Below are 26,665 nucleotides of genomic sequence, written 5' to 3' on the forward strand. Positions count from 1 at the left end.
CCTTTAATAAAATCTATACGCCCATAGCAAACAGACAGCTGTATGTGTAGGGCATTTAACACATGAAAGGAGCCTTTCCTTTTATGAAGCACCGTGTGTGTGTGTGTGTGTGTGTCTGTGTGTGTGTGTGTGTGCATCCCTTCCATTTGAGGTATATATTAGGCCTATTGATGACTTAACTAATAAGTCAGGTATTCCTAATAAAGTTTCCTCACAGGGATACCACAAGAATGGCTGAAATATTTATTTGAACCCTTCAGCAGCTTTACCCCTCTTGAAAGGATGTCAGTGTCAGCATTAAGATGTCAATGTTTAAAGCCGACCTTTGGGGGGGGGTTAGAGGCGCCATTGGCACGAATCCACTATTGACCCGCGGTTGCTTTTATTAGTGTATATAAAGCGACATGCTATAATTGCAAACCAACCAGGAGGAAGAAGCAGAAGGAGGAGGGCAGCAAGTTAACTCGTACACTAATGCTTCACCTGTTGTGGTGGTGACGTGAGCCGCACCATTGATTAAAAAAAAAAAAAGAGAGAGCGAGCGTGTGGGTGGCCTTTACCATACACACAAACACACACTCCTCCCCATCCAGAAAGGAGCAGGAGACCCCTTAGCTCGATTGCACCCTGAGGCCTTGAGACACCACACTTCTTGCGTCTATAAAAAGAGCTTTCCTCCTCGAAGGAAGCAACAGCAGACCCTCTCCTACTGAGCGCCTCATCACAGAGCAGAGAGAAAGCAGAGGAGAAGGAGAGACAGTTAGGAGTCGCCACTCTGGGAGATTTGTGGACAAACGCAGGGAGAAGCACAAGACTAGAAGAAAAGGACACTGTTGGAAAAGGTAAAAAAAAAAAACTTGTTTGTTGAATCTTGTTTTTGCATGTGTCTGACTGTTGTTAGCTTTTTGTTTTTCTGAACAAATAAGTACCATTGCATCGATTCAGTCACTGATTAATTATGGATTTTATGACGCCAACATGTACAGCCGCATTTGCTCTGTAAATTATAATTAAAGAGGATTTAAATTTCATAGTAACACCTCAGCTTTTTAAAGAACATTCCCAGTTGTCTCAGGCAACATTTGAACTGCTTTCCATTAACACAAACCTCCACAAATACAAATCTAACTTACAGACCCCTTAAATAACTCCATACATTTATAACACGTAAGGTTTACATCTATTTTGATCGCAGCTCTCGGGCTTCTTTTATCAGAGTATGTCTGTGGAGAGCAGAGCTCAGCTGAGTGAGTCATACTGTAGGAAGAGTGGAGAGTCTCTGCCAGAGTTACAAAGACGATGGCCCACCAAGGAGTCACAGCATAATAGATAAGGGAGAGAGAAACAACAAGATGTAATTTCCCCTACAAGGGAAAGAAAATAAACTCACTGCACCAAGACAAGAAAAGACATTAAAAGTAGGATGGACAGGCATCAATTGGCCAGTGCTTAATCTTAAAGGGTTTTTTTTCTGTTAACTGACATCCACAAAATAAACTCCATATTTCTGATTAAATGGTTCAGAGAGAGACAACAGGAAGAGAAGTGATCATAAACAGAAGAGAGCTAAAGCAAGGCATTTGCCTGGTGAGGATGCGTCATAAGGGAAATCATCCAGTCATGTCATCTATTGAAAGAATTTGTACACCACTTGAGAATGAATAGCCTATATTGCATCTGAAGTGTGTGTGTGTGTGTCCATATGAATGCAGCCTCCTACAATATCTCTGTGTCCTTGCATGTACAGCATTTGTATATGTGCATTGATCATTATCCTTGAACAGGCACAAAAGGTAACGTTTGCTGGCCCCTTATCTCACGAAGCGACTTTAAAGGGACAGTACACCTCAAAATGAAAAATACATATTTTCCCTCTTACCTGTAGTGCTTATTCATCAGTATAGATTTTTCTGGTGTGAGTTGCCGAGTGTTGGAGATATAAACCATAGAGACGTCTGCCTTCTCTTGAATGTAATGGAACTAGATGGCACTCGGCTTGTGGTGCTACATTTGAAAAATTCCAGCATCTCTTTCCAGAAATCATGACCTGGGGTCTCATTTATAACCGGTTAGTACTTTTGTATTGTGTAGATTAAATGATGACCAACTCTCAGTCACTGTTCGGCTTGGACCCACATTTATTTCGGCACTGGTGAATAGAAAACAAGAAAATCAGCCTCCGCAGCCAGCTCTCATTAAAAAAAAAAAAAAATCTGTAGTAACATACATCAGAACAAACAACAAAATAAGACTGTATATGACATGATAACGACGCAGGTTAACAATAGATTAAAATCAGTGCACCTTCCATAATGACAGGAAGACAGCTTGTAATGGTACGTGGCATCACCAACTTCTTAACTCCGTTACACGTATGCACAAAACGAGGCCTGAAAGAGGCGTACGCTACTTCCTACGCAAAAGTTGTGATCTATAAAAACAGACTTGATGGGAGAAGCTTTGACCCATGCTTACAACATTCTGGAGACAGGAAATAGGTGACGCAGATGGTGAGGTGGAATATTTTTTGGTTCACGCCATTTTTTGCTTTTGTTTGTACGTAAATTTTTAGCATGGATCCCACGCATTGTTTATAAATAAGACCCCTGATTACTCAACATAATCCACAGACCTTTCTGTTAGCAGTTTCATGTAGGAGCGGTTTTCTTTCTACCGAACTACACCCAACTGTATCACCACGCAGAAGGTAATGTGCATCTACTGCTAGCTCACTTAGCATCACAGAGCTAGCTAACATTACAGCTCACCCAAGCGGGACACCATTAATGTTTACATCTCGTGTTGTTATGAGCCAACCCTGTCACCTTTGTATGTTACTTAACCGCTCTTGTAATTATGTTGTGGCAATGTAATCATTGCCTGGATTATGTTAGGAGACAGCATTTCTTTCAGGTATCAAAACACTACATTTATGTACTGCATAAGATTTGGGGAGGAAGGCAGGCATATGAAGTGCAGGACCTTGGCACCAGAACTTCCGGTTCGTGTCAAGCTTCCTGCCTTAGCAGCACAGTCTAGTCGTTGAAATCCAGCACTTGGGCAGTGACTTGCGGCGTAAGAAACCAATGAAAAAAGGTGTCCTATAACATCGGCAGGATATGTGACCGGTTGCCATTAGAGTTTAACGGCAAATCAGGGGGAAATGCGGTGCGACAAGGATGAAAGCTAGGTTGGCAAAAGTCCAAATGGGCGGCCGGAAGGGGTGATGGATGGGGCCAACAAACACTGACCTTCACCCAAGAGAGCGTGTTCACATCCTGTAAGATTATAAAGCCAAACCCTATTCTTTTTTTCCCAAAAAAATAAAAGCCACGTGTGTTAGTTGTTGAAGGAAAAAAAATGTCAATATGCGGTGTTGTACCAATGTAGTGCGTTTATTTTGAAAGAGACTGTATATAACCGTTGAATTTCCAAGGGAAACGGAAGTGTATCTTGAAAGAAGAGACTTGACCTAGTGTCCCAGAATGTCAACAACCAACGCATCCAGGGTACCTTGCATGTCATATGAGGATGTGGAAAACCCATGACCAAAAAGTCAATATGTGACAAAGTCGGCGTGAGAATGTGTTGGGAATACTGGTGCTTGGGCAGTGACTAGGGATGTCCCGATCCGATATTCGGATCGGTATCGGCCGCCGATATTAGCAAAAAACGGGCATCGGCATCGGATCGGACTGCATGGAAAAATGCCGATCCATGAACTCCGATCCAGTTTTTCACGGACTCCGTGCCAGGTTTTCCGGCCAGCCCAGCGCTCCGCGATTCAAGCAGTCCATTCCAGTGATCCGCTCCAGCTCATACTATCAATCCACCAGGCCAGCATGTAGACGGCAGATACACAGAGGGTAGGAAGAGTAGCGGTCAATTTAGTTAACTGACTATTTGTTTTCTGCTCTGTTTTTTTGAGAGTGATATTTTTATTTGGTTTACACTCTTACTGTTTAAGTAAAGAGCACTGATGGCATTGTTTTGGGCACAATTAATGAAATTGGAGCCATGGTTTCACATTACTGGTATTTAAATGTAATCTCTAGGAGACAGGTTTGGAGCACGAGCCTCTCATCTATGTGAAGCATGCTTTCTAGCGCTAAATATTGCAGTATATACGAGGAAATAAAGCCATATGTGCCCTTGAGCAGCAATAAAGGGATGGTTATATTTGTTTGTTGTTTATGGTTCTTCATCTCCAGCAGGGCTACTACATTAACTTCCCAAGTACTTGGAAAAACTATATGAACAATTTGGGGATTGTATGGAAATCATTGCAGTGTGGAACAGAGGCTGAAACTTTTGTGTGACCTTTCAAAATAGCCAGCCCCCACCCAGCGCCAGTAATATTTGCCTTGGGACTTTCCCTTGATCAGAAAGAAAAAATCCCTGCAACATCCTTCAGCGTGATGTCTAAACTAAGCCCCAGTTATTTCAGATTTAATGTGATAAGATTAGATAAGACAGAACTTTATTTATCCCAAGGGAAATTGTTGTTGAGCAGTTGCATTACAAATATTGAAGAGTGCAGATATAAAAAGACAAAAATGACATGATAGACGGTGCATCAATAAAAGTGCTAGAGTGCAAAAAAAGTGCAGCCCAATATATACAACATACACAAAGCCAAAAACAGGTTGCTAGTGTGGATGATGAATATAGTAGGGTGTGTTTGTTAATAGAATGATAATACACAGTCCACACTGCACATAATAAGTGGAACAGTGTGTCCTGTTTACCGAATATTCCACTGCTTTAAATTTTTGAACTATGAGCAACAAAAGGAACGGATATCACTACTGACATCAAAGTTTTTCAGCACTGCAGTACTTCACAGTACACTTTGTCCACAAGCAGGTCAGCCTGGGTTTGATTTTGAATTTGCATGTTTGGGTTAAAGTTATGATCCTTAAGATCCCAGACTAGCTGCTTCATCTGAAATGCAGCCAAACAAACTCACATTGTTTCAATAAAGGAGACAGTCAATCTTCTTTTTCCCGTCACGCCATGACTACTGATTTGATTTCATGCCACTGACAATCCTGAGTAGTTTTCCAGACAACAGCTCAGTGGCTTTTTTCCCTTTTTTTTTGGCTACTCACTAACAGAAAAATGCTGGAAATTTCTTTTGCAGATGCATGTTTGATGTTTGATGAATGATTGTAGTTATCCCAAAACCACAGTGGCAAATACAGTACACTGTGTGTGGCTGCTTCTCAGTAAAGCCCCCCCCCCCATGTTTTACCATAAGGAAGAATGATCTTAATGTAAAGCAGCAGCTGTGCACGAGGCAACAAGTGAAGGAGCTAAATACAGTCCGGGAAGAAAGCAATAGTTCAGTGATTTATTGAAAAATCACGGGTAGCAAGTCCAAACGGCAGCAACAGAAAATCCACAAGTGAACAGGGATGGGGAAGAAGAGAAGGTGCAGGCAAGTACAGGTTGAACTCGCTGGAGAGCAGGCGTCACAACACAGTTTTTACAATCCGGCAGGAAATGAGTTGACATGGGCTGGTTATTAGCCCCTCAGGGACTTTGCAGGTTTTATTGGGATTTTTGTGGCCTAAAATGTCTAATTTCATGGCACCTTTTCCAAGTAATTGCAATGAACGGTTGTTTTATTTGCAAGATAAAAGTTAAGTGACACCAGGGCGTCCTCTAGTTTGCCTGGTAGCACATACGTCCCATGTAGTCCTCGCAGTGACCCGGGTTTTATTCCAACCTGTGGCTCTTTGCTACGTGTCATTCCTCTTCTCCTTCCCCCTTTCCTCTCATTGTCCAACTGTGCTATAACAAAGTTAAAAAGCCCAAAAAAAGTAGTGATACCAGTGTCAGTATTGTCAGTAGGATTCTCAGTCATCCAGGTCATGGTGCTATATTGTAGGCAACTGGACTCGCTTGCATTTCTTGAAGACATTTCGCCTCTCATCCAAGAAGCTTCTTGGCTATAAACTCTGTGTGAGTGTGAACCCTAACAGAGTCGTTGGGGTCACATGTGAGCTCCTAGTTTCAGGGTCATTAAGTTCACATGTGGGTCGTTGACCCAAATGATTATGATATGCGTTGTTAATGTTAAACAAGACCAGGTGTGAGCGCTTGTGTAGTCGTCTGGGATGGGATCCCAAAACTGCATTGTAGGTGGCTGATAAGTGGTGTCGTAGGCCCAGCGTCAGTATTGATTCTGCTCATTGGTCCACTTCTTTATCAATTCTCTTGCTTTTGTGTGAAAAAAAGTAGGCCTACACAGGTTTTCAGCATCAATGCAGGTGTTTTATTATCTCTGAGTCTGAAGCATAGATAAAATGAGAGAATATTTGTACAGCATTAACTTTTATTTAGGTTTTCTTAGTCAAAGAATAAGTCTGCTAAGCCTGCCTGCATGGTGCTAATGTTATTATAAAAGGATATTTACACTCGCAGTAGGGTGGGTGGGAGGGGTGGTGCATGGGTCTGACAATCACCAACTTTACACAGGAGGCTGGTGTTCACTTCCTCCATGAATGTAAATCCAAACCCTGTTGTTTTTTTCTGAACCCAACCACATGCTTTTGTTGTTAAAGGAGCTATATGTAAGAAATCTAAAGCAAATAGTCGTAAAATCCTCCTAATATGTCACAGAGACTAAGGAATAATGTTCATATAACATACTGATCTCACCAACAACAATAGTACAGCCAGAATATTCGCATTTAAAATATTTTACGGTCCGCAAATCATGTTTATGTTTTGAATTTGTGTTTTGGCCTGTTGCGCCACCCACCGCCATCTACCAGTCAGGCAGTCAGTAGAGTCTCAGCATCAGTTACAGTTACGACTGAGCTACAGCAGCATGGCAAGCAGCGTTAGCAGTGTCCCGGTACATAGCATTAGCAGCCAGCTCCTCCGCTGTATCCCGGCAGCAGTTTAGCAGCAGAGAAGCCGGACTTTCTCGAATGGTCCGCTGGAAAACCGCAGATCACGGACGCGGCAACACGGCCCTGCCACGGCAGCCGCCCGTGGGCAAACAAATCAGTCTCCAGCGTGCCGCTGTCCAGCAACCTCGAATCTGTAGGGGAGGGGGGGGCGGACAGGACTCGCGGCAGTATTTTGAATTTGAGTGCAGTAACAATCACATTCTTACATACAGCGCCTTTAAAGGAAAAACATCAACAATAGACACCCCCAGACTACCTTGCACATCATATGTTGATGTGGAGAGCCCATGACTAAGCGGTGATATGTGATGAAGTCAGAGTGAGAATGTGCTGGCCTTAGGTTTCAGCAGCTGACGCACTTTGGTTAAGGTTAGAGAAAGATCGTGATTTGGGGTAAATTTTAATCGGAGAGGTAATTAAAAAGTAATCCTGTGGTCACTATGAGTGGGTGCTGTATTGCAGGATTGCCTTTTGTGGCGGAAAAAACTGATATACACCGATCAGCCAAAACATAAAAACCAATGACAGATGAAGTGAACAACATTGATTATCTTGTTACAATGTAATGTTCTGTTGGGAAATCTTGGGTTCTGACATTCGTGTGGTTGCCACCTGACACGCTCCACCCACTTAAACACCAGTGCAGACCAGGCACCCCCCATTATGGCAACGGCATTCCCCACCAGCTGTGGCGACTCAGCAGGACAATGCGCCATGGGTGCCACACCACAAATTATGCTCAGGAATGGTCCGAGGAACGTGACAAAGAGCTCAAGGCATCAATGTGGCCTCAAACATCTGTGGGACGTGCTGGTACCCCACCTCACAACCCACAGGACTTAAAAGATCTGAAGCTACCGCCCTGGTGCCAGACACCAAGGGACACCCTCCAGAGGTCCTGTGTTTATGTCTTAACAGGTCAGAGCCAAGTCCGGTCCAAGGAGGACCCACCATGGATCGGGGGTACCTCTGGGGTACCAGTAAGTCCCTCAAATATTCCAAATATTCAATCAGATTGGGATCTGGGGTATTTGGAGGTCAGGTCGGCGCCTTGAGCCCTTTGTCCTATTCCTTGGGACACGCCTGAGCAGTTTTTGTGATGTGGCATGTGCATTGTCTTGCTGGAGGGCAACTGCCATCAATAAGTGCCGTTTCCATGAAGTGGTTTATTTTGTCTGCAACGGGGTTTGGGTGGGTGGAGCATGTCACGTAGCATCCACATGAATGCCAGGACCAAAGGTTTCCCAGCAGAACACTGCACTGTAACAAGATGGTCAAATGTTATTCACTTCACCCACCAGTGGTTTTAATGTTTTGGCTGATCAGTGTACGTTTTTAGTGAACATTTTACTGATTCATCCAGTATCGACATTGTTGTGACTTTGCAACATTTCATTTCCTCTGTACCGCACTGTTGGGAAGCAGTGGCACTCACAAATACTGTCAAACACGTGGCACCCCTGGAAGTTAAGCCCATGTTGCATAGACAGTTGTTTCTGCATATTACTGGTGTTTTGACCCGTAGTTGGAATTGTGATTTTAAAGATATTTCAGTGAGACAACTCTGGATTGAATTTAACATTTATATTGAGGATAAATGTTGCATACTGAAGCAGAGCATGAATAGTTTTAGCATGGCTGAAGCAAGTTTGGCGTCGGGCTCTATCTCAATTTATTCATTCCCTGAAAATGATCTGTATGACGGACATTACAGGGAATGAATAGCAGACCCCCAGCTGGGGATCCTAGAAATAGAGCCCACAGGTGGATGCTGGGGAGGTGGTGGGATTTGAGAAGCTTCATAAGCAGCACACAGCAGTGGCAGCAGCAGCAGCAGCGAGAGCAACAGAACCCAGCAGGATCAGCAGCAGAGCAGCATGTGCATGCAGCAGCAGAGTAGCAAGGAATGATCAGGTAAGCACAGGAGGTTTAAATAGCCCGCCCTATCAGCTGAGGAGAGCATGTGGCTGATCAGCTGATCAGGATTGCGCACTTGAGTTGTCTGCCTGAACTAGCTCCGCAGGCTTCGCATCATTACAAGCTGCTATTGACATCTTTCTTCATGAAATGAAGTCACGCTTTGGACTGTTTCTTTTTCTCTGCCATGACTCCTTCTTGTTGCTACGTTCCAAACGCATCAGTTTTTTTTAAAGGCCAACTGTCAGAAAAACATGTCAGCATCAATAAAAGGAGATGATAAACTTGCATACAATTCCAGTGGATCTGAAAATATGGACCAATTCTATACTGGAAACAGGTGTCGATTTCCATCCCTAGGAGCAAGTGATAATTGGAAAAATGGTTGCTTTTTTGGTGTGATACATTATAAACTTTTTTCTTTATAACATATACACACACACACACACACAGTTTTTCACACAAACAGGCAAGCACACCTCTGTCACTCATTACCACTGACCACGCATTTTTAATATATCTCACTTCATATAGACCTCTGTTTTCAATCAAACGTTCCCCCTCAAATGACACTGTCAAGACAAATCTTAAGACGTACATGTTTTCAGTGGCCTTCGGTTGCACTTGGTGTTTTAGTATTTTGTAATCTTTGAAACGTGAAACACCGATCAACCAAAACATTAAAACCACTGAGAGGTGAACTGAATAACAGTAGCTATGTTTCCATCCAAAAGTGAACAAAAGAAGTCTTGCATTCTTCTTCTTCTACGTTTTCTGGCGGTTGGCAACCAGCTTGTAAATGCATTACCGCCTTCCCGACCCAGAGTGTGGATATCACCATGGAAAGAGGTGTGCTACGTCAGACTTTATTCGAACATAACTGTTTCCATCCCCCGTTTTGCGAATCAACATTTTTTCGAATCAACCAAAACCCGGTTAAAGCGAGCGTATTTTAGTTTGTGCGAATCAGGGGATTTTAATTCGAATTTTGGTGTTTCCATCATAATTTACATAATAATGCGATACTTCTAGATGCGCATTGAAACAGGCTGATGGAAACATGGCTATTGATTATCTTGTTACAGTGCAGTGTCCTGCAGGAAAACCTTGGGTCGTGGTATATGGATGTTACTTGACGCACTCCACCCACCCAAACACTGTTGCAGATCAAGCAGGGCAATACGCCATGCCATACCGCAAAACTCCTCAGGAATGGCCTGAGGGACGTGACAAAGAGCTTCACCCATTGACTTGGCCTCCAAATTCCCCAGTTCCCCATATACAACTGAGCATCTGTGGGACGTGCCAATACCCCAGACGTACTGCTCATCCACAGTGGAGCCTCTACGGATTGGACATAGCTCTGACATGTCAAGGTATGGACACAGGAAGTCTGGGGATGGCCCGTGGTGTCTGGCACCAGGGTTTTCACGGCCGATCTGTGGGTTGCAAGGATGCTCAATCAGATTTGGATCTGGGGAATTTAGAGGCCAGGTCAAGGTCAAGGTCCTTAAGCTCTTTGTCAAGTTCCTCAGGCCATTTGCAGTGTGGCATGACACATTGTTCTGCTGGGGTGAGGGCTACTGCCACTGGGGAGTGAAGTTGCCATGAGGGGGTTTGCTTGGTCCACAGCGGTGTTTGGGTGGGTCGTGCGTGAGAGATGATTAATATTATTCACTTCACCTGTCAGTTGTTTCAATGTTTTGGCTGATCGGCGTATATTGTATTTAATATTGCTTTGTAACGTCGACTGCCATGAATTGTTGTTACTGTAATTTAAATTTTAACTTCTATTTGTGTGCCATTCTCTGGATCTTGTAAAGCACTTTGATTAACTCTGGTTGTTTTTAAACGTGCAATGTGATAAACTTGATTTGATTTGATGCAGCATCTGTCATGATTTACCTTTTCAGTCACACGCTGCAGCCATTCTCCATATGTACTTTGCGGTAGAAAAGTTGATTTGACTTGACATGAGTTGATTTAATGCAGCATCTGTCATGATTCATCTTGTCAGTTGCACGTTGCAGCCATTCTCCATGTGTACTTTGCGGTGGAAAGTTCTTTTCAGTCAATGACTTTCGTTTGTGTTCCACCAAAATTTTACATGCTGTGCAAATCAGTTTATCCCCGCTTTAATGCAGAACATCAGGGAATTGGCTGACACGGTCTTTAGCAGTAATTTCTGTTGATAAATGTAAGACATTAGCGTTGCATCTTCATAACCAGAAACAAGAAGGTGGCTCCCGGGAAACTTTGATGATTGGTCAAATTTGCGGAAAAGTTGCGGTGATTGGACTAATTGCAAGATCTCACCAAATTCATGGGGATCGGCTGACATTTTAATTGTTGTGATCACAATGTCCCAGAGGGGCTGGGTTATACACTGCAGGGCTAATGAGGTAAAGTGAAAACAGGTGAATAGGTGGAAATAAGAGTCAGGTGACAGGGACAGTTGGAAGAGTCTGTGGTCATCTGGTGATGGACAGAGAATGTAAATGCAGAAGCGTGGCAAGAGTCAGGGACTGAAACTGAAAAAACTGAAAATTGCATGCATGCACGCGTTAATGTGTTCATGCATTCACACACGCACAACTTCACGCAAACGCTTGTCACAAGTCCAGAGACGCCTCCCTACCTCAAGTGGATCATGAGTTATGAAAGACGACGTGGCAAGATTGTGTGCGTGTATGTCTATCTGTGTGTTTGTATGTGTGTTCTATAAAGCTTGATCATGTTGCTTTAATGTCTTCAGAAGTTATGTGCCTTTTTGTATAGAGCACTCCCACAAACCTACACACACTTCATTTACTTGCGAAATTTCAGCCTCCTAGGGTAAAACTGTGGCTGCCAAAAAGTGGGGTAACATTGTTGGAACGACCACCAGTAGAGCTCCTGGTCGCAACCAATAAAAAACAACTGAGACTGACATTGTGACAGCAGCAGTAGAAAATGCTCTGTTTAACTTAATACAACTCTGACGTGGTGGTTGGAGAGTAAACAATACACATTTGAAAATGTCTCTAGAAAGAGAGCTTTGATCAGCCCCTAGTACTAATACGATCCATGTCTACTGTCTTTCAAATCCGACATTTTGGTTCTATTGCCTAGATGTTAAAGGCTGTGCAGGATTTTCCTAAAAAACAATGTATAGACTCTAGAGTTGGTTTCAAGTGTCAGTTAATATAGAGCATTTGTTGAACCAAAAGAAAAAACTTTTCTTTAAAGATCACTGCAACTGATAAAGATAATAATAGTTGATGCAGTGAACCCTTGATACTGCCTGAGATGGTTATTGTACTGTGCAGGATCTCATACCGTTGCAACCCTTTTAGACTCATACAGAAGCAACGTATCCTCATACAACAGTTTGTACGATATCCTATTCATTAGCGCCCCACAAATGATGTTGCATACTTAACTTCAAGTTACATACTTAGAGTAAAATTACAGAGGTTAGGTTTGGGCAAGTTAAGTTACGTACTTTAGGTCTAGGAAACCAAACATTGTGATGACATACCCTACAGCAGTGGTTCCCAGCCACAGGGTCCAGATTTCTCCTCAGTCATCAGTTCAAGGTCCATACAGTTTAATATTCAGCGTCATACTTGTGTTTGACCATGTCACAGAGCTAGTTTGTTGTCTCTGTCAAGTAGCTGTCTGTTAGTCACTCACTCTACAGCAGGAAACAGCACTTCAAAATAAAAGTTTTGTGCCAGAAATCCATCGTACTTCGAAATGAAGTGTGTTTTTTACAAACCTGAAATGTTCAGTAGTCACTTGCGGTCCATTCAGAATGGACCTGCGACCCAATTTTGGACTGCCACCCACCAGTTGGGAACCACTGCCCTAAAATGCTTCACAGTTCATACTGTTGTTAACACTGAGCCTCATTCGCCAATATCTTCCTCAGTTGTTTCTCAAATTTGTTCTTAAGAAAAGTCTATTTCAGATTCACAACATGTTCTCTAAACGGCAGAATTGTTCGCACCTGTGTTCTTATCAATGAATCCCATTGTCCTTGTAAGCTGGCAGCGCATGCCAGTTGATTCTAATTAACATTGGTAAACGGCCTGCAAATCTCCATGAGACTGCGGAGCGACTGAAAAAGAGAAAGAAAAGTTGAGAGATAAGAATGCCCAAATGAAAGTCTTAAGAGGGTGGAGGACCGAAATCCAAATATAAAAAAAAATAAACAGTTTTGTGGTGGAGGTAGGCCGACTTCTGCAAAGAGTAAATCCCAAATCAGCTTTCATATTTTGTAGCAGCAGTGGGGGGGGGGGTCTATTAATATAATAACTTATTTGGAATGCTGCTTCATCCCTTTTTGTCCCACCCGCCAAACCCACCAGTGATATATTCTGCCGTGATCAATCATTAATTATTAGATGGCATGATTTCCTATAAGTGATGTGAGCTGAAGAGTTCGTATAGTGGTTATTATAAAAGAACGTAATGTTTTTTGTAAAGTATTAAAAGTAATAATTTAAAAAATTCTAAAAAAATATTATTGTAATATAAATCCTATTATGGAATACAGCTCTTGCATTTGCATTAATTCTGGTCTTACTTAAGAACAAATCCAAAATAAGAAAACACTGGTGGATATCTGAGCCTTCTTGAAAACTGCATAAGTGGAGCCTGGTGTCACTCCGAAGTCGTCGAAATCTGGCGCTTGGGCAGTGACTTGCAGTGTCATAAACCAACAACAAAAGGCGTCCTTTGATGTCAGCAATGATACGCGGCCAGTTGCCATTATAGTTAACATGGCAGGGACGAATGTTAAGGCGGCGACTTTCACCAGAGAGAGCGGTTTTCGCATCCCATAAGATTCAAGAGCCAAACCCTGCTCTTTTTTCCAAACCCAACCATATTTTATTGTTGTTGAAGGAAAAAAATCAATTTGTCATTTGTCATTAGTCAATTTGTGGTGTTGTGCTAACAGTGCGTTTATTTTGAAAGTGACTGTATGTAAGCGGTACATTTCCTGTGAAAACAGAAGTGTATTTTGAAAGAAGACAATGCATGTAACAGGCACAACTTGACACGGTGTCCAGAACGTCAACAACCAATGCACCCAGGGAACCTTGCACATTGTATGTGGACGTGGAAACTCCATGACCAAAATGTCAATATGTGACGAGGTTGGAGTGAGAACATATTGATAAGTGGGTTTTAAGAAGAAACGTCATCTGAAGAACTGTTCGTGAATGAGGTCCACTGAGATTTTCACAGTCTGTTAACCATCTCAGAAAACAGTTTCACGGTATTGACGATATATTAGAAGATTACTATTATCATATTAGTTAAAGTGACCTTTAAAGGAGTTTTTTTTTGGTTCAACAAATGCTTTATATCAATTGAAACTTGAAACCTTTTTTTTTTTTATTGGAAGCATGTGTAAAAAGTTGGACAGGCAGTCGAGGGGGAAAGGAGATGTGCAATACTGTAGATAAGCAAATACATACGGTATGATGAAAAGCGTCATTTTTCATACCACGGCGTACCTTGAAACCAGTATACCACTGTAACCCTAATAGAGAGGCAAAACACCAAAAGAGTGTGTTTATTTTCACTTTTGCTGAAGAGCATGTTAACAAACAGTAACTGACTATTCTGCATAGTACACCTTTCATGGTGAAGTGTAGGGGCACCCACTAGCTCACCTAGTAGAGCAGGCACCCCATGTTCAAAGGCTATGTCCTTGCCACAGTGACAGCAGTTTCAGGGTTCGACATAAGCAATGGCCCGATGGCCCGGGGCCAATCCATAGCTGTCAAGTCTCCCGTTTTGGCCAGGAAACTACCGTATTTTACCCCTCTTTCCCACCGTCCTCCCGTATTAGTATTTTCCCATAAATCTCCCGTATTATAATATAATAATAAAACAATAAAAAAAACATTCCTCTGCCTCTCCAAACTGAACTCTGTCACTAGCCTCGCGAGAACTGCCACCTGCAGTAGCCTGGGTGGCAGTTGTCGCGAGGTTAGTGTCGACAGCGGGTCTGGTTGACAAGTAGTTATTTTAGATTTCCTGTACACCCAGGGATGGTTTTTGCTATGGGCAATGTGGGCGACCGCCCAGGGTGCAATCTATGTGAGGGCGCACAAGCGCCCTCCAAAAAAAAAAAAAAAAAAAAACAAAACTCGCCAGTTTTCTAGACTACCGCTCATTTCCACATCAAGTTAGTGGAGTGGGCGCTTGGGTGCCCCTATTATCACGTTTCAACCAGCAGCAGAAAGGAAAGGCGAATCCTGGCGGTTGTGAGTTGAAGGGGGGTCACAGACAGGAATACGGCGGAGGCTCATAGTGCTCTGCGGCGCAAGATAACGGCCAACTCCAGGTCCAGTAATTTCCTCTTTCTTTTTTTTTTTAAGATATTTTTTTGGGCAGTTTTGCATTTAATTGATAGTAAAGTTAAGTGTGAAAGGGGGAGAGAGAGGGGGAGTGACATGCAGCAAAGGGCCACAGGCTGGAGTCGAGCCCGGGCCGCTGCGGCAACAGCCTTGTACATGGGGCGCCTGCTCTATCCACTAAGCCACCGACGCCCCGTAATTTCCTCTTTCATTGGTGTCACAACTGCCCAGTAGTACCTGGACAACCGAGCCGTGGCGGCACACAGGTATGTGGCGTGTCAGAGGAGAAATGAGCTGTTCACATTTCTCTCTTTGTGTCAGGTAACGGCCCACAAACCTCACCGCACTTTAGGGACTGTTCTTTACTTATGAAGGGACTGTTCTTTACTTGTCAGGGGAGGAGGGTGGCTGGTTGATTTTTTATTTTATTTATTCATTTTATTCTGATCCCCCCTATGTTCATCACTTATTGATGCTGTTTTTGAAGTATGAATAAGTCAATGAGTAATTTATTCCATTGAAATATCAGTGATGTATTATAGAAAAGTGATTTATCTTTTTATAAATGACAAAAGACACATCTGCCTCATTTTTGCCGTGGTATCGTGATACTGCTCAGACTACTTGGGCCAATCAAAAAGTATGTTGGGCAAGTTGACTGACAGGTCACAGGCCCGCTCGGGCCAGTGATGCTGTAAGGTTTTTTTTGTCAGGGGAACAACTCCAGCGGATTTTTATGCCACTTTTCTCGAGCCTTCGGTGGATTTGTTGGGCTTTTTGGCCAAAGGTGCCCTCACCTTTGCTCGTGCAGTGAAACACCGGAGGAGGGGGAAATGTGCCGGTGCGCTTGTGCGTCTCTCCGCCAATGCGGACACCGCACACCACTCCCATGCAGGTATATTTCTCTCCAACGTGCGTTCCCTGGCCAGTAAACTGGATGAACTTCAGCTACTGATGGTGAAAAACGGATACTTTTCTACAGCTGCAGTTTTGTGCTTCACGGAGACGTGGCTGTGTGGATCGATACCGGACTCTGCGCTGCAGCTGGCAGGCTTCCAACTCTTCAGAGCGGATCGTAACACCGAACTAAAGGTGGCGGTATCTGGTTTTATACTAACAGTGGCTGGTGTAATGACATGACAGTGATCCAGCAGCACTGCTCTCCTGATCTGGAATCTTTTTTCATCAACTGCAAACCTTTTTACTCCCCCCGTGAGTTTGCGTCATTCATTCTGGTTGGTGTTTACATCCCACCGCAGGCCAACGTGCAGGAGGTAGGCTACAGCGCACGCTCGCCGACCAGATAGCTACTGTGTGTGGAGCGGACTCCTTAGTTATTGTCCTTGGCGACTTTAACAAAGGTAACCTCACCCATGAACTCCCCAAATACAAACAGTTTATAAAATGTCCGACCAGAGAGAAGAACATCCTGGATCACTGTTACACAACTGTTAACAACGCCTATCACACCGTCCCCCGCGCTGCACTGGGCCACTCTGACCACAACACCGTCCACCTGATTCCCTCATACAGGCAGAAGTTAAAGCTCTGTAAACCTGTTGTGAAAGTCATCTAAGAAGTGGATGAGTACACAGAGGCTGTGACATCATCCATCAGCTTCTGCGAGGACTGCTGTATATACCATCACGCACTACGATGAGGTATAATGGAGTAACTATGTAACATGACTGTTTTATAATTTTTTATTATTTTTTAAAAGTTAATACTGTTAAATAAAGATCAAATAAAATATAAATCTGGAGCAAATAAAATATAATACCCTGCTCCGCTGTCCCAAAACAAGCACACTGCTCTAATCCTATTTCGTACCATATCCCATGCTTATAATTCTTCAGTGCCTTAGGGATAAAAACTCCAAATCTTAATTAAGCCTCTTTCGGGAACATAGGCATGTTTTCCATGGCTTTCATTATCAACCACTTTTAAACAAGATTCATGTGCAGCTGATAAATGAGACCATCTGTTACAATAGGTTACAATACATGCTAGAGGAGGAATGTTGATGAATAGTATTTAGCTCACAGATATAATTCAGCCGTGACACACAGCAACAAATCAACCAATTATCTCACAGACTCGAGTGAAACACGCTTACTTATGCAAGAAAGGAAGTGTTACGCAAGTGAAATTATGAAAAGACACCTGTTCACAAAATGTAGTGATGTCTTCCTATCTTAGCGAGATAACGTGAGCCTGTTGGGTCCGCTGTGTTTTGATGGGAACCCCCCTACTGTCACTTTAAATTATTTTCAACTCACAGTTTCACTTGTGTTTCTGTCCTCCACGGCAGGCTGAAGATGGTGTATCTATGTTGGTTGCTAGTGGTGATGATGGCATACGTGTGTGTCCCCGGGTTTGGGTCGGTGTGCTGGGAGAGCTCCGTCTGCAACAACCTGAGCGACAAGGAAAGCATACTGGTAGGTCAACTTGTCATTTCCATCAGTGGTGTCTTCTTTTTATTTCCTCTCTGTTTCTGCCATCACCAGGAAAGCTAACCTTATTTTTATAAAGGATTTCATAGGGTGATTCAAAAAGCCTTGAAAGGGACACAGAAAAAAAAACAAAAAACAAACTAAAAAAAAAACTAAAAAGGCATTAAAAAGTTCTGTTTTGAGCTTCAAAGTTCATTCTTGACTTTGGAAACATCACATGATAAAATAATCCTTCCTCAAGGTAGTTGTTCTGGAGCTATTAATAGCCCCTTTTACACTGCCGGGAATATTGCGCCGTTATGCCGCATCGCCACGCGGTATATAAGGTCCGATTGTGGAAAGAAGTGACAGAGTGGTCTCACGTTTAAAAGCCGCCACGGGAGGTAGTAACAGCGCCGAAAAGGTGTCTTGACAGTAAAGTAGCCTGAGAGTCAGACTGAAGCTCTCAGAACCTTCAGTCTGACATTGCCTCCACTGAAGGTGATTTACAAGGGGGAGGGAATTTGATTTTTCCCTAACCAATCAGTAGAGATCAACGACTCACCCAGAATCTGACGTCATTAGTATCCATGCCTCGGGGGTGCCGAAAACAAGCGAGCATTGCCCGTTTAAAATGTCTCCGTTGTCGTGCACGCCCAGCTGCATCACTGTTAAATCCAGTTTAGCAGCTTCCTTAATTTGGTCCTCCATTAACGCGAGTAGTGGCGAAATACCTCGATAGCATCGTTAATGTGGTCTGTAGGATCTGTAGCGGTCGCCATTGTTGCTATCCTCGCCAGTTACCCACCGGCGCACAGCTTGACATCAGCGTGGCGCTGATTGGCTAATCGCTAGACCCGCCCCCACCCTCGGCGTTCATTGGTCCGTCCATCATTTGGACAAGATAAATCGCAAATTAATTGCAGTATGCCAGACCAGAGATGCAAGCCTACTCAGTTGAGTGGGCGGGGTCTATGATCTGGAACCAGGCTACAAGTAAACCCAAACTGTGATGTCCTAACATGAGGACACAGGGTCTCTAAATGATTGTTATTAACACATTAATGCCACATCTGTGCCTATTTTTTTATGTCACACCAGAGGCTGAAGCTGTTGTGTTACATGTAATGCTCGTCACGCCTCTTTTGATTCCATATAGCTTTAATGCAGTGTATCATCACACACTGGAACAGAATGAGGCTGCAGTTGTTTGGTTGTGTGTATGGATGTAAAGGAGGCATGAAAAAGGGACTTGGTAGCGGCCCTATAGTGCTATATCTGTGTAAAAAGGGTTATTGACGTCACACTTCATTCTTTAATCTTTTGATGCTTAACTTTTAAGCCAACACGGACAAGAAATCCTTCTCAGGCTCAGAAAAATTAAACATCTACAGAGCAAACTCAGCTCCACACAGCTACTATCGACCTTGAGGTGAGATTGTTTTGGGACAAACAGAATGTATCGTGCACATCTAAAAACAGCTTTAAGTCTAAAGCTGGGGTGGGCAGTTTTATTTTGGTGTAATTGGGCAAAAATCACAGTAGACTTTTAGCATACTATATTCACCTGGAGTGAAATTCAGACTTCTACACTTCCTCTTTGCTCTGTTTTCAGGTTTTAGCAAATCTGGCCCACAACAAAGGACATTTCAGAGAGAAGGCGTTCCTATTGGCTGGTCAAAGACGAGCAAATACAAGCGAGTGAATGTTTAATTTGCCCCTTTTCTTGCATTAAATGGAAAGTGAATGGGAGGTGAATCCTTGCCAACATTGGTTGCGCATGTTTGACCATATCCAAAATGTTGCCAATAGTTTAGCCTTCTTCCAACTGGACCCAAAGGCTCACTGCTGCATCTTAAAGTTCACGCTTATGTAGCTAATGTTAGCTGGAACCTCAAATCACAGTGTGTCCTCCACCTCACTCCCCTCCAGCACAGACCGCCTTGCCAATAGCTGCAGGGGGGTGTTTTTCTACAGTTCCAGATCGTTTCCAGATTTCTGCCTCCCTCAGCTTTAATAAAAATTGATGACACACAAATATGTTTGATATAAGAAAAGCTAAAGTCAGTCTTAGATCATCACAAACTTGATCCACATCTGTTCAACATGTAGTGTAGAAGGTGCAGTAAAAGCAGTATCTCCACGGTTAGATCTGAGAATCACATCAGATATGACCCACTTTAAAGGTCTGCTGGTTTGATTGTGTCGTGTGGGATGAATGGTTTGTTTTGGCCCTAAACCATTTCTAGTCAATTTAAAATGAGTATCAGAGCTGAAACTAACAGTCGATTAATCAATGAACAGAAAATCAGTTTCAGAAGTTGGAACGAAAATGCCAAATATTCTTTTATCCCTGCTTCTCAACTGTGAAGACTGTTGTGATAACAGTTGTGATATCCTGAAATCAAAGCCATGTTACATCATTTTTCCACCATCTTACATTGATCATTCTTCATTCACAGCACAGAGTTGCTGTTTATGATTTAAGATGATGATGAAGATGATGAAGAAAGTGGCCTCAAGGGTGGGAGTAATAAAAAAATGGAAAGAAATGATGAAAATGCTTACGAATCAATAACTGAAGTGATGAAATGTGGGTGGGTAGAAGTGAGTGACAAATTATCATGTGATTGATTGTCTACAATTCATCATTCAACCCAACACTCCACGGATATTAATCGTTTACAGCAAGTAATTTTTGCTGAAGTGGATGAGCAGGGCCATGATCAACACCTCATCCATTTGTTTTAACTCCTACCCTTGAGGCCACTTTGTTGAAATGATAAATGGCCATTCTGTGTTGTGAATAATGAATGATGGGGAAAATGATGACACATGGCTCTGTTTTCATCTTGTAATGATGTTTCAATCAAACTGAAGTTGATCAAATCCCTTAAAAATGTATCACTCCGTTTTTCAAATCACATGCATTGTCATCACCTCCATTTTTGTTACTTCTACCCTTTATCCTTTTGTCTAATGTGAGAGTAAACCTAATATATTTGGGTTTTGGACTGTTAGTTGGCCAAAATTATTAGAAGATGTTTTCATTGGGTCTGGAGTATTTTTATCAGCATTTTTTACTGTTATCCAAAAATGTATGGACCAAAATTTAATCGAGAACAGAATGAGGCTGATAATCCATGAGGAAAGTAACTGTTATTGCAGCAACAAAAATCTTTTATTTCAATTTTTCCACACTGATATTCTCAAAGCACATTTTCGGCGAGTCTATGGGACCGTACTTATTTGGCAACCCGGTCTCACTCCAGAATCGTCAAAACCTGGCACTTGGGCAGTAACTTGCAGTGTCAGACAATGAGGAAAAAAGGCATCCTCTAACGTCAGCATGATATGCAGCTGGTTGCCGTTATAGTTTAACAGTGCTCGGCGGCGTCAGGGGCTAACGTGGCGGAACAAGAACAGAAGTTAAGGTAGCAAAGTCCAAGTAGGTCAGGTGGGAGGGGTGGTGTATGGGTTTCACCCAGGTGGGCGGTGTTGGTGTCCTGTGAGATTATAAAGCCAAAAACTGTTCTTTTTACCCTAAACCTAACCACGTGTTTCGTTACCGAACCCAACCACGTGTGTTAGTTGCTGGTGGAAAAAAATGCCAATTTGCGTTGTTGTACTGACAGTGCGTTAATTTTGAAAGAGACTGTATGTAAACAGTAAATTTCCTGTTAAAACTAAAGTGTACTTTGAAAGAAGACAATGCATGTAACAGGTAGCACTTGACGCGACTACCCAGAATGTCAACAACCAACGCACCACGGGTACCTTTCATGTCGTATCTGGACGTGGAAGGCATATGACCAAACGTCAATATGTGACGTGGTCGGACTGAGAATGTGCTGTATTTGGTGATTCGAATATGTAAATTTGAGTGTCATTGGCATAATTACAATCAAAAACATTGCTTTCTTGGCATAGTTTAAGCTGATGGGAGCATACTCTGCAATAAATCAGCATCAGAGTGATAAAATAGTCTCATTAGTGTATTATCATAACCTCTTCACGACTCACAGATAATGCATTTTAAAATGTTTGCTGGGGTCTCTGTGATTCCCTCCACACAGGACTGTATCGACCTCTGCATGTCTGTGATCCAGAATGAGTTCCCACAGCTCAGTGCGTTGGCCCTGAAGGTTAATGACGAGGAACTCCTACTCAACATCATTCTGGCCACCCTGGTGTCCGAAGACAAGTTACCAGAATCAGATTTGAAAGCCCACAGCGACCTGCGACGCTCCTATTCTATGGAACATTTCCGCTGGGGCAAACCCTCTGGCCGTAAACGCAGACCTGTAAAGGTTTTTGCCTCTTCTCTGGAGGGTGGAGGCTCATCTGAGGGCAGTTTCCTCCCTCTGACTCGCAGACAGCTGAGCAGTTACGAGGAAGAAGTAAAGGGGGAGCCAAATGGAGGAAGTAAAAAACAAGGATCGCAGAGAGCGAGGGGCAGCTCTAAGTCACATGTCCCTTTGAGCACGCAGGGGAGAAAAGATGCAACCTATCGGATGAGTCACTTCAGATGGGGGAGCCCACCTGCCTCGAAACGTAATGGTAGATTTCTGAAGCCGTGGAAGGCGAAACCTCAAGGGCAACTGTCCAGCTCTTCATTAACATTATAGTCAAGGATGTGCAGAGGATAATGGGCTGAATGGAAGATGGAGGAGAGGGGGAGGGCCAGGTCATGAAAAGAATCTCATAGCCATTGCATGTTATTACTCGCAGGTCTTAATTTTAAATTACTGAAACTTGTTACTATCATTAGCATGTTGCTGAATGTCTTTCCTGGGCCAATGGTGTGACTCATTACAGCCTTAAGATAAGAAACAAGGCATTTTTATGTTGAATAAAAACAATGATGCAACCACAGACTGCCTTGACCTTTGCGGTCTGAATTGAAAGGTTACTTTTAAGTGTTATTTCTTCTTGTGGGAAACATCATTACTGATGATGTCTCCCACCAATGAATGTTGTGATGAACACAGAATGCCGACCCAGGGCGAGAGGTGGGTGTGAGTTTAAGTATTGTAAAATCGATCCAGTTTATTTACAGAGTGGTATCTTTTTGTAAATTATATTGATATTAAAGATCATTTTGTTTGCCGCAAACTATACCGGCAATCGACTGATTTCATTTATAGTCTAGTGTGTAGGATTTAGTGGCATCAAGTGGTGAGGTTCCAGATTGCAACCAACTGAAACATCCCATGTGCCGAGCATGTAGGATACAAAGATGGGCAGCAACAAGGATGGGTGACCAGATATGTATACAAAAGTGTAAAAGCATGGGCTGTCGGTGGCTTAGTGGTCACAGCAGGCGCCCCATGTACAAAAGCTCCGTCCTTGCTGCAGCAGCCCTGGTTTGATTCCATCCTGCAGCCTTTGCTGCAAGTCATCTCCCATCTCTCTCCCCCAAAGCTGTCCTATCCATTAAAGGTAAAATGCCCAAAAATAAATCTTAAAAAAAAGTGTAAAAGCATATTCATTCAAAAAAAAAAAAAAAAAACAATAAATGAGAACAAACATAAAAGTTATCAGCCATGTATGTGTCTATGGGTATGTGAAACTGTCTGCAGTAAACTAAAAGAAAAACAGCTGTGCCCACGAGGGAAGAGGAGATGACAGCAGCAGGTGAATGGTATTACTGGCAAAGCACATTGGACCCAGGTGTAGGTCATCAAGCCAATGACCCTCGCTTAAGCACCTGTAACAATTAGCATCTAGCGGAATGGAGGGGTCTTCACAATATAGCTCAATGTAAAACCATAAATTCCGTATTTGTTCATCACATCCTCATTGTTCATCACATCCTCATGGCAACTTAGAAACATGAATTTGATGATATTAGTCATGCATTCCAGAGTTTGGGGATCAAAATGGAAGTTTTTACTAAAATCCGGCGAATCATACATTTTCTCCTGCTTCCCCAGCAGAGCAAACACACACTAAATAATAAGCAGTAAAACTGCCTGTATTTTTCTCCTATTTTTTCATTATTGAGGTTTGCGAGCCATTGTTGCAAAAAAAAATAAAAATAAATAAATAAATGCTAGGTTAGTGTTGATATGGATGTCTGGAGGCTGTGGCTGTAGAGATACTAAAAAAATATTGTGTGTCTGTGTCTGTGTGTGTGTGCGTGTGCATGTGTGTAAGGGAAAAGACCCCAAAGGTGCTGGCATGGGCTAGCAACCCATGGTAGCAGTGGTGAGGCCTAGCAGCCTTACTACAACCAAAATTAGCTACAGCCAACATAGGGAAAATACCCCAAGAGTCTGCGAGAGCTGGGGTGGAAAATGACTCACAGGTGGATTACATGGTAACAGACATTTGAACGGACACGACTATGCATTGGATCTGTGACTAAGTGAAGGATAGGGGCACGGACCTATCCACCAGGGCTAGAATTAGCAGCACTCAGGGCAAGGCGAGCGCATCTGTAGAGGATAAAAGTAGCACAGTCGAGAACATATGCTTCAGGTTTGTCCTTGTGGCTGGCAGAAAGTAACATCAATAAAAGGCCTCAGAACTCATCAGGGAAAGACGAAGTGTGTGGCAAAGAAAGGGCAGTGTAGCCGCATTGATCAGTACTTCCTAAGAAGTCAGTCGAGTCAGTTGGATGAAGTCCAGCGGCAGGTAGAAAACCACAGTTCATAGGATATCAGTAACATTGCCACTGAGGAGGAGGAAAAGGGGGTAGTAAGAGAGGATGCAGGTGACACTGAGGTCAGTATGCCAGTCAGAGAGAGAACCATGGAGCAAAAGGTTAGAGTTAGATGGCCTAGGGCAAATGACAGTAAAGAATGGGAGATAGTTAATAGAGATTTGTCAGTAATCTTAAGCAGGCGTAGGGGAAATGCAATCGAAAGTTTAGAAAAGATGGGAGGTATAATTTACTCATATGGTGCAGAGAGGTTCGGGGTGCATGAGAGAAAGAGGAGTGAGAGGGTACAGTCAGGTAAGTCTAGGCGGCAAAGAGAAATAGAGAAGTTAGTTATGGAAAGGAGACAGTTAAGAAAGCAGTGGAAAAAGGCTACAGAAGAAGAAAGGGAGGGAATTAATGTGTTGCAAGAGGAGTTGAGAAGCAGGCTAGCAGTTCTTAGAAGGGCAGAGCATCTCAGGAAAAAGAGGAGGAAGAAGTAACGTGTAAGGACAGGTTTTTTCAGGGACCCTTTTAAGTTTGTTAAAGGGTTGTTCAGCCAGGAAAAGGGAGGGCAGCTCAAAGCAGAAAGGCTAGAGGTTGAAGAATATTTGAGAAATACATATTCAGATTTAGAGAAGAATGGGATAGTTGGTTTCCCACCAGATATGCCTCCATTAGGAGGGATAGATCATGAGATGGATGTCAGGCCACCTAGGTGGAAGGAAGTTCAGGAGGTCGTCAAGCGTGCAAAGGCTTCTTCGGCCCCAGGGCCTAATGGAGTCCCCTACCAGGTTTATAAAAGTGCACCTGATATCCTTAAATTTTTGTGGAAACAGCTAAGAATAGTTTGGGAGAAATAAATTAACCCAAGAGCATGGCGTAGGGCAGGGGGTGTCCTCATTCCTAAGGAGAAGGAGTCTGTGGACCTTAGCCGGATGATTTCTCTCTTGAATGTAGAAGGGAAGATTTTCTTTAGTGTAGTAGTGCAGAGATTAGCTAGCTACTTAGAAATGAATAGCTTAATAGATACCATGGTGCAGAAGGCAGGAATACCAGTTTTTGCAGGGTGTTTAGAGCATACTAGCATGATCTGGCACCAGATTCAGGCAGCGAAGATTAAGAAAAGGGACCTGCATGTAATATTTTTAGATCTTGCAAATGCATTTGGTTCAGTACCGCATAGCCTCATTTGGAGTGCGTTTGACTACTTCAAAGTGCCACAGGTAGTTGTTAACGTAGTGAAGGCATATTTTCAGGATATTAGGTTGTGTCTAAGTACGGCAGGTTTCACAACAGGTTGGCAGAGGCTAGAAATAGGCATCATGGCAGGGTGTACAATTTCTCCATTACATTCCGATGGAAGTAATCATCAGGGCTTCTAAGTGGGTGGTAGGTGGGGAGAAACGGCAGAACGGGTTGCATCTTCCACCAGTTAGGGCTTACATGGATGACATGACACTGGTGACCACCACAATGCCATGTACAAAGAGGCTACTAGAGAAGGTAAATAAGAACCTCAAGTGGGCCAGCATGAAGATCAAGCCTAGTAAGTCTAGAAGCATCTCAATACGTAGAGGGAAGTTAAGTGATAGGGAGTTTGTCATAGATGATGAGGAAATCCCAACAATTAGGGAAAAGTCAGTAAAGAGCTTAGGTAGGTGGTACAATGTAGATCTGAATGATGAGGAACAGGTGGTGAAATTTAGAAAAGATGTGGCAGAAGGATTGGATAGAATAGATAAATCAGAACTTCCAGGAAAGTTGAAGTTGTGGTGTTTGCAATTTGGGCTATATCCTAGGTTAATGTGGCCATTGTCAATTTATGAAATCCCAATATCCATTGTGGAGAGAATTGAAAGGTCGGTTAGCTCCTATATTAGGAAGTGGTTGGGGGCTCCTAGGTGACTAAGTAGTGTTGCATTGTATGGAAAAGGGATACTTCAGCTGCCAGTCTGTAGTTTAACAGAGGAATTTAAATGTACCAAGGTCAGGACAGAGCTGTTGTTATCTGGGAGTAAGGACGTGGTAGTTAGGAGTGTGGCTCCAAATCCAACCAAGGCAAAGAAGTGGAACCCAAGATCGGCAGTTCAGGAGGCAGAGGCAGCTCTTAGGCATGCAGAGATTGTAGGTAATGTTCAATTTGGCTGGGGAGGCCTGGGGCTTGGCTCAGGCAAGCTGGTCGTGGAACAGATACGTAGACAGGAGGAGATATTAAGGGGTGCCAAGGTAGTGGCCCAGGCTAAACAGGGACAGTGGTTGAATTGGGAAAGTGTAGAGAAGAGGAAGCTTAGTTGGAGGGACCTGTGGCGTATGGAGGAGAATCATATTAGATTCCTGGTAGGGGCTACATACGATGTGTTACCAACCCCCCAGAACCTAAAACTGTGGGTA

At 43.1% G+C, this 26,665-nt stretch overlaps 1 protein-coding gene across 1 annotated transcript; it reads left to right on the forward strand.

Moving 5' to 3' along the window:
- Nucleotides 1-594: 594 nt before the first annotated feature.
- On the forward strand, nucleotides 595-22,738 carry LOC117270585 (pro-opiomelanocortin-like). Its single transcript, XM_033648264.2, is given in 4 exon segments — nucleotides 595-842; nucleotides 17,508-17,634; nucleotides 21,705-22,209; nucleotides 22,212-22,738. Coding segments are annotated over 3 exon segments (699 nt in total). The 5' UTR covers nucleotides 595-842; nucleotides 17,508-17,514; the 3' UTR covers nucleotides 22,286-22,738.
- The last annotated feature ends 3,927 nt before the right edge of the window (nucleotides 22,739-26,665 follow it).

Source organism: Epinephelus lanceolatus, chromosome 13 (assembly GCF_041903045.1).
Source record: "Epinephelus lanceolatus isolate andai-2023 chromosome 13, ASM4190304v1, whole genome shotgun sequence".
Classification (NCBI taxonomy): domain Eukaryota; kingdom Metazoa; phylum Chordata; class Actinopteri; order Perciformes; family Serranidae; genus Epinephelus; species Epinephelus lanceolatus.